The 9,361-nt window shown below is 40.6% G+C and overlaps 1 protein-coding gene across 6 annotated transcripts in view; it reads right to left on the bottom strand.

Annotated features, from left to right (window-relative positions):
• Positions 1-8,417, bottom strand: part of LOC126260238 (myogenesis-regulating glycosidase-like) — a 557,090-nt gene extending 548,673 nt beyond the window's left edge. For all 6 annotated transcript variants that reach the window (XM_049957549.1, XM_049957548.1, XM_049957550.1 and 3 more), the window contains exons 1-3: positions 8,348-8,417; positions 5,287-5,403; positions 351-1,321 (exon numbers count right to left, since the gene is read on the bottom strand). In XM_049957549.1, the coding sequence (XP_049813506.1) occupies positions 351-1,321; positions 5,287-5,401 (1,086 nt within the window). In that variant the 5' untranslated portion in view covers positions 5,402-5,403; positions 8,348-8,417. The remainder of the gene's footprint in view (positions 1-350; positions 1,322-5,286; positions 5,404-8,347) is intronic.
• Positions 8,418-9,361: the final 944 nt, after the last annotated feature.

Below are 9,361 nucleotides of genomic sequence, written 5' to 3' on the forward strand. Positions count from 1 at the left end.
TTATATTATCACGCTCGTGTGTGCTTAAGGTTATGGACTGGTGAGCTACAGATGAAATTACTACATCTCTGCTCTGTGTGCTAAATGCCAAATATTCCAATTGCTCGTCATATGAACTCTCTCTATGGGCTGCCTAGACACATGTAAAGGATATAGTCTCAGTAGAGATCCGTTTGTAAGCTATATTTTTTGCAGAATGTATGTCTAAAACTATTTGAATAAACTGAAGTGAGTATTTTTCTTTAATCAGAATACCTCCAAGCGATTGGTATTATAGAATTTACATAGAGTAGTACTCTGTAACTAATTTCTAAGCCATAGATACATGAATTTGCAGCAAATGTACTCACCGCAACTCGATCAGTCCACCAAGCTACCGCATCAGGATTGGTGAAGTCGACAATGCCGGCCCATCCACCCCACCAGCGAGTAGAGATGCTGCCATTGTTATTGCGCACAATGTAGCCTTTGGACTTTGCCTCAGAGAAGAAGGGTTCGCAGTCACTGTTTATAAATGGGTGTATCCACAACGCGACGGGGAATCCCAGTGCGTGGAGGTCGTCCACGAGCGCCTTCATGTCGGGGAACTTGGTGGTGTCCGGGGTGAAGCTTCCGCGGCAGCTCTCCCAGAAGTTGACTATTTCGAGAAGGCTGTAGCCGAACCCGTGCTCGATTATGCCTGCGGCGCGCTCTCTCACGTTCTGTTCGGGTGGCCCCACTTCCCAGTAGGGCTGAACACCCAAGCGTTCGTCTGGAATCGCCGTAGGCTTGCCCAAGTACTTCTGGATACCGACCAAGTGCGCCTCCTTCGCATCACCATATGTACACAGCTCATATTCCAGCACGTTGTCGCTTCGGTCCTCTGGGTAGGGAGACGCGTTCTCGGCACTAAAGCACAGTTTATTACTCGTCTGATTGCCGTTTTGGTCGACGAAGAGAGGAACGTTCGTGTGAACGTGGACGAGTCTTCCGTCGGAGAAGACCCAGTAGCGCGTAGCGATGGTGGCGTGGTCTCTATGTTCGGCGACGTATGCGTAGTGCTTGTACACGTTGTTCTCGATGGGCCAGGTGCGGTAGGTCGATTCGACACCACCGTAGATGTGGCTCCTCAGGTGCCGCTGACACATTGTGATTATCTCACTCGGATTGTCTTTGGTGTGCCGGATCCAGAGACATTCGCCCGACCTGTCTTGGTGCCGGACGAGAACTCTCGAGGCGCCAAAGTCGAAGGACTCCTCGTTTCCACGAGTCTCGTGGCGTGGAACTGCAGACCGCTGGTTGCCGGAGGCTTCGATGTATCCCACTTCTACCTCGTCTCCACCTGCAACGTGCAAGCACATAGTTGCTGTGAGTGAATGTATGACAGTCAGTAGTGCATGAAATAACAATCGTAAAATAGTAAAATACGTTGGCACACAATTTTATAATAATTTAATAGAGCACACAGACCGTACATAGTCTTCAATATCCAGACATGGAAATCATCTGGCATTCTGCATCACATAAACTTATAAATCTACTATCATCTTACTTGTAACAGGTACGTGAATCGACTACAATGAACTAGGCTGGACTTCCTTTATACCATTTTTACACTAGTGTTTGACCAGCCATTTCCGCTCTCTAACAAGGTGCGTGTAACTGTTATTTCGACAACGCAGGATATTTATCCCTACGCTTTCTTGTCGACAATGGTACTCATGAACGAACACTATAATATGACGTAACGTAAGTAAGAGCACAGAGACTGTCTCTTTGTATTTGCATGTCGTGAGTACTGCACATGGACAACGTGGTAATTCAGAATGGGATGACGAACGAAGTATTTTCGCGAGAGGAAATATATGCTTGTCCACGGAGTTAACAGGTCTCAGGGTCGTCGAGCCACATTTCGGAGGCATTAAATACCTAATATAAATACAGATACTTTCGGCAAAGAAAAAATATCCTCTATATAAAAGAAATTTAAGATTCAGTCGATTCTAAGGTTCAACGTTAATATTAATAAAAGATCGTAACTTATAAGACAATATGAATTTGAATAGTCTACAGATCAATTCTGAATTTAAATTATACTTCGTATCTTAGTTAATGTTAGCGTAAATTAGGTATATTCTTAGTTTTAGCAGCAGTAGCCCTATTGTTGGAGAACAACTCCAGTAAGTTCTGTTTACTTTCTTGTGTACTGGTGTGACCTGTGCTACTTTTCAGTCCTTAGGTAGGAATCTTTCGCTGAACGACTGGCTGTATATTCCTGCTGTCTCATTAGCATACTCCAAAAGGAATGTAATTGGTTTAGAATCTGGACAAGAAAACTTCGCTAATTGAGTTACATTGCTTCACTACTTCGAGAGGATCTAGTTCGGAAATATTTATGTTGCCGCCTTTTCTTAATTCTGGTTACTGAACTTTGTTTGGTGAATGAATTTCCGAACTCTTAGTAAGTCTCGTTTGGTGGCGTTGACAACGATAATATTATCTTTGAAATCGTGCCCTGAGAGTGTTGATTGTTTTTTGTCACTGGCACAGTTTACACACGAGCAGAACCTCTTTGGAGTTTCTTCCAGGTTTCGAGAGCTAGTTTTGCTGTGGAAACTGTTAAACGATCTGACTCTGAACTCCGTGTAAAGTTTCGGTCATCTGTAAACTGTCGCTAGGCTTGGGTATTTTGCGTTCTTTTAAATCTTGCATGAGATTATCCGTGTTTTTGCGAACGTGTCCCGAGAAGTATTGTGTAAAACTCTCAGTTGCCGTCAAGACTACTTCTTTGAATGTGAGCTACATTTGGTTCTTACTTGCATAGCATGGAAGGAATAAAGACTATGTCTTAGAAGGTCGTCTAGCGAATTATCATCTGGTTTTTTAAATACATATATTTTGAAGAACGGCATCGTGAAACCACCAGCAGGCGCTGCAATGTGTATTCATTTACCATGTACCGGTCACGGTCAAGCAACCATTCCAAATCATGGATATGAATTTCAATGATGGTTCCTTGGTGTCTAGTACATAACCGTTATCCATTACTGCAGATGTTAGTGGTGTATATGTAGACAGTGTCGAATACAAATTGAATGCACAGTTAAGTGCATAAGATTTGAGTCACTTCAGTTTGCACCTTTGTACTTTTTGCTCAAAGAGCAGTACTTTGGCATCAACTGAACTTCCTGCATTCCTATTGGCTAACGGCAGAAGTTTGAATGTCCAACATAATAACATAAAGTCATTGTATTTCGTACATTTTTCTTTCTCGTAGATTGGTGTCTGATTTTAAGAATCTATAAGTGTGGTAATCTGCACATGAACTCACAAATCGTGATCTAAGATACTCTCACAGTTGCGAAGCACCAGCTTCCCTTCATGCCTGATGCCTTCCCCAACGGCGACGTCATCTTTCAGCAGTACAACTGTCCGTGTCTAGGAATCAGAACCGTGCTACAGTGGGCGACTGTAAGAAAATCGCGTCAGAGGGATGAATTACTGGTGAGTTCGAAAGTGCTGCCAGCAGTCCAGCTAGCCCAACGACCACGCACAGAGAGCCGGAAAGAACCAGTAAACCGCGATTACTGGAATAGTCGACCTCCTGTGTATAAAACAGATCCAAACCTCCGATTACCACACAAATGAGTTAATGTGATAAGTTTTTGAGAGTAAGCACGTAAGTGAGAATAAGCATGGAAAAGTTTTGAAATTATGCTTGAAACATGTGGAAAGTCCTTAACAGTTGTCATTTGTGAAACACTGGAGGAATATAGTCTGGATAATAGGCGCCGCTTTTTAAGCAAAAATCAAATTTATTTATGCACCTCAATGTTTTCGACGTCATGTCTCCTGAACTATATGTCATATGATGATGTATTTTTTGCCAGTATATTCAGTGACGTATGCGAATACAGTCTGCAAATCGTGCTGGGAATAGATTAGGTGACAAAGATAAAATAAATTAAAACAACATGCCTGTTGAAGTTTTACTTTGTCCCATTTTAATCGGAAGCTAGGTTTTCGCACAGCTAACGGTCTATGACATTTTATCTCCTGAACTATAAGCTCTACAATGAAGTAATTTTGCAGGTACATTCAATGGTATATATACGTACTGTATACAAACTGTGTTGTGAACACGATTGGTAGTAAAGAAGTAATAAATTAAAACGACATGTCTCATACTGAAGTTTTACTATGTGGCCAGTGAAAATGTAGTAAGAGATAAACTATTTTTTATTCATCACTTTATGTCTGTGTGTATAGGGACGGGGGGAGAAGAGGGTCTAGCGAAAAAAAGTTTTGGTAAAGGCTTAAAATTATGTGCAAAGTGTGTTTCAAGTCGATAAGTGCTTTCATTTGAAAATACTGGATGAATGATATTTGTATATTTGCATGGCTTCCGTCACAGTGCCTCAAGAAAAACATGTGCTTCCTAAATGTAGTACCTGTCTTATTGTATTAACCTTTTAACGTAAGAGTATATGTCTTAATGAGTTAATTATGATACCAATCTAATTTCTAAATTCAGTCAGTAAGTATGCAAAATATTTACAGTTAAATTTTTATTGCCCCTGGAAGCTGTTAGTGATTTGGAGTGATCGACCATGCTGTACCCTGCAGCAACTTGATGGAAGGATTTGGGTTTTACATATGTGAATAGAACATTACATGCTATCTCCTGTAGTGTCAGTAGTAAAGTACGAAGGCGGTATTGTTAAGCTATGGGGTGTTTTTCATGGCGAAGGTGTAGAATGCTTATTGCAAAGGATATGAACAATTTTTACAGAATTGTGTACAGTGTACAGTAGAGGATCATTTTGGAGATGGTGATTGCTTTTATCAGCATGAGAATGCTCCCTATCGTAAAGCAGCATTTGTGAAGGAATGTTTTGTAGATAATACCATTTCTGAAATGGATTGGCCTGCCGGGAGTCCTGACCTGACCTTTGACATGACTTAGAATGTCGACTCTGCACCAGAGAGCAGGGTCTAACATTAGTACTTTCTCTGATTAGAGGAAGAATGGGCTATCATCCTCGACAGACATTCAGACACCTAACTGAAAGTATCCTCATCAGAGTTTAAACCATCAAAAAGGTCAAGGGTGAATACACTCTATATTAATGTAGGCTAACACGTGTCAGTATGCTTTTGGTCAGTTAGTGTAGTGGTGGGTTCCAGACACGGACAGGGTGAAATGAAGGTGTTGTGTAGAAACTGTGGCAGCTTGCAGCAGCGCAGAGCCAGCAGGCTGCCCGCTCTGGACAGCCCCCGCACGCAGTGCCCTCTGCCCACACTCACCCCTGTCGGACAGCAGCAGGATGCGGCCGCTGGTCTGGTCGTAGCGGGTGCTGAGCCCGGCTGAGGCAGACGCCACCAGGGCACCCAGCAGCAGCAGCGTCGTGGGCGTCCACATGGCTGCGACAGACAGGCGAGAGAGAAAATCAGTCGACTTGTAGACGCTCGACACTTTAAGTGACGCGCACAAAATAACTTAGCTGGTGCTGCAGGCCTTCAGCACATGGCATCCGGCGATGAAGCACACACCATAACACAGGATTACTTTTATCATACATAAATGGCGGCAATTCGTATCGTCAGGAGCGTGGATTAACCTCTTTAGTTCTTTTCCAAAATAAATTCTTGTGTAATTTTAGGGTAATTCATTTATATAGACCTATTAAATACCTTACAAATTAGCAGTACTATTTAATAATAGTAGTAGAAACAGTATACTGTCTTTAATTTTTGCAATACTTTGGAACACTTCACCAAGACACGCATCAAGAAGAAAATAAACTTTAATGAGAACACATTATGTGCTAAAACCTGCAAAACTATCAGGATTCCTCGAAATAACCAGTAATCGAGAAAGGTATTTCTCATCAAATTCTTCAGTAATCGGTTGACTACTGTATGGGATTTGTTACGCGAATATGGCTAATAGCATTTGCTAATTACTACAGGATTTTTTTTATATTTCATAGTTTCATAAATAAGATGTTAACCCTCCAATTTCAGAAAAAAAGTTCAGATGCTGTTAACTGATGACGAACAATGATTTCAGTGGCCTGTCTAATGTTTACAGGTTTTAGGAGCTGTGATATTAGACGTTCATGACCTATATTGTTTCATAATTGCCTACTTCAAAGTAACTAACTGTACATAATCTCTTGGGATTCTGCATTTAAGACTTGATGCACGAATGAAGTAATCTAACATTCAGCATATAAACTGGACTGATTGCTTCTCCTAAAAATTTTATAACGAACGATTATGCAATAATAGAGATAAGTAAACTTACTTACTTATATTGTCTTGATTTATTTTGGCCTTCATAACTACCAGTAAGAAACAGCATCGAGGACATCTCTTTTCCAGGAAGATAGCTTTTACCTACAACATGCCAGCAATTTCTTCTGATTCTAACGGTCCCAAACAATTTTTTTAATGTGGCATCTTGTCAATGAAACGATCATTTCATGAATAATCGACACTTTTTGTATGCACACACACACACACACACACACACACACACACACATATATATATATATATATATATATATATATATATATATATATATATATATATATATATATATTACGAAGTTATTTCAGATATTCACTGTTTCTCACTGCTTCTCAATGACCGACATCCAACGTCTCACAAGGTTTACTTTTCCGGTGATGACACAATCGTATTCGAATTGTTTAGGTAACGGCAACTTATTGCTGTTACTCGCAAAGAGCACGATGTCGGCGCGTACGCTCTTTTTTACTTTTGGGAAGACGCTTCCAGTGAGCAGGTCAGCGTTGCTTGAGAATGAGCATCGACCCTAGAACAGCTGGGATCGTATTTTGTGCAGGTTTCTACACAGTTACTGAACGGAGCTAATTCAATAGATTGGGAAGACACGTTTTCTATTTTGATCTCTGTCTGAAATGACGTTTCCCTGCTAACCACAGGCAAAGGTCTTCACTTACTTTCACTAAAAATGTCATATAATAATCGAGCCTAAAACGTGTTCCAAAACTATGTAACAGACCGTAATCATTAGGGACGGTTCAATCCTCCATTGGCCTACGGTACACTGATGCTAAACGAGGAACAATCTGTGTACAATCGAACTGTGTCTCATCCTCCGTTTAGACGCCTCAGAGTGTCTGTACAGGTGTCTTCGATCCATTTGCTGATTTAACAAAAGACCAAAACTTAGGGTTTTCTGCCAACTCGATTGATACCGCTTCACTTTAGAGTACATTGAACGCTTTACGTACGGCTCTCCCTACGCCTTTTTCTGTCACTGTTTAAATTTGCAGTGAAGCTCTCTTTGCTTTCGTAGCAGAAGTCAAACCACCGCGGGTCTTTTCAATCCGTCATAATTTTGCTCAGCACATATCTGTCTAAAGCATATTGTGCAATACTCTTCAACTTTCTCTATTGATACGCAACATTGTCAATGCTGAAGGTGACATTTTCGTGTTGACCGCTCAGATTATCTCATATCTGCTACTTGTCGCTCATGCTAAGGATAAATATCGTCATACCATTCACTATCTTCCTATTTGTAGCCATATTTAATGATACTGTAAGGACCTTTTGATCACTGATTGCCTGCTGTGTGCTTACTCAGTCGAAAAGTTGGGTCCTGCTGGTGGCTAGGAGACCTTATACATTGCCTTCATGAGTCGGTCCTCTCATTAACCGGTCAAAGCATATAGAAAAGTTTCACATGATTCCCTGTCCCTATTACCCACTCGAGTCAGTCATTCTATACGTGGTAAGCTGAAATCACAACCCAATAGTAAAACACAACATAAAATTTCCCCGAAATATTCTCCGAGTGATCCCTCATGTGTTTCGCTTCTACTGGTGGTGAGGTAGGGGATTTATAAAAAGCATTCGATGACCATGTTTGTTTCACCTTTAACACTTAACTTCCACCCAAATTAAATGGCATGCTGTGTGTGTACTACTCTCTGCGCGTAGTCAACACTTATAAGCCTAGTTTTGGGATTTGCATTCACTGCTTCTATACTACCATTGTCGATACTCGATACAACCCACTATAATAATTTGAAATACGAGAGAGGAAAGAAGTTACATCTAGCAGTAGCCACCGTCTTCCATTTCTCCAATAAGTTTTCCTTGTGATCCACTGCTTTATTAGTATCCATCGCGTTTAATATTATGATTTTTTTCGTTTCCTACATCGTTATAGATAAAAAACTAAAGAACAGTCGTCATTTTCACAGTTACTGGCCACAGTAGATGCTCACTATGCCATAACAGAAAAGCTTAAGCAGTTGCGAATTACACTAATTAACGTACGTGTCACACATAACAGGTAATGGCTCACCTCTAAGCACTCTCTCGGTCGCCGTGCAATGCAGAGCAGCTGACGTGACTTTTGTGGTGCCTTAGCGGCGTATATATAGGTAAAACTAATCTATTAACTTCTTTTAATAATTACTGACATATACGAGTAGGACGTCAACGATGCAGTTATTATCTGTTAATAGTATGATAAGCTCATTATTCACGTCAAAGTAATCGAAGCTGATCATAATTGTTACACTCGAGATATCATCTGGATCAGGCGATATATAGCACGAACTGCTTTATCTGTCGCTAGAGAAATGAGTTTTATTCCAGCAGAACAAAATTCAATTTAACAGTACATAAGAATCATTTCTATTTTTACAGTGCCGTTGAAACAGTATTTGCTGCTTAAAACTGTTCACTACCTATACTGTGAAGTTTTCAACAGTATTCATATCGATACAATACTCAGATGTCTGAGTTTTTGATGTTTTGAAGTGTCCATCATTGTCGGTGACTGAATTTTGTTCTGTAAAGTTATTTAGATGGGTCTAAACATGTTAGGGAACATTTTTTAACAATAACTTCACAAACAGTCGGCATAAGCTCTTAATACATGTAGAAATAGTGCATACATAAGTCGTCAAGCGGAAAAGATAGTCTCGGAAGAAAACGTAAAGCGTAGGGTATAGAAGACAGCTGAAGAATAGCTTTCGAGTTGGGCCTATTTTGTGGTCTCTGTGCCACAGTCGATAGCGAATGCATTACGAATCAGGTAAGTTTTCGTTGCTTAATGCACTCAAAAATAGGACATACGAAGATGATGAACTGCAAGACATCGTTTCCTACCATACGTCTTAATATTGTCATATTTTAGAAACAATTTTCCAAATTCAACAGTCGAAGCATTACAGAGGAAAATTTGTTACGAAAATTGTTTTTGCCGGTTTGTCCGACGTGAATGCGCTCCCGCCGATAGTTACTGTTGAGTTTTCAAAGCAAAACGCCACTCTAACGAGGACCACGCGGGAATAGGACATTTGTAAATTTT

This window comes from Schistocerca nitens, chromosome 5, assembly GCF_023898315.1.
Source record: "Schistocerca nitens isolate TAMUIC-IGC-003100 chromosome 5, iqSchNite1.1, whole genome shotgun sequence".
NCBI lineage: Eukaryota > Metazoa > Arthropoda > Insecta > Orthoptera > Acrididae > Schistocerca > Schistocerca nitens.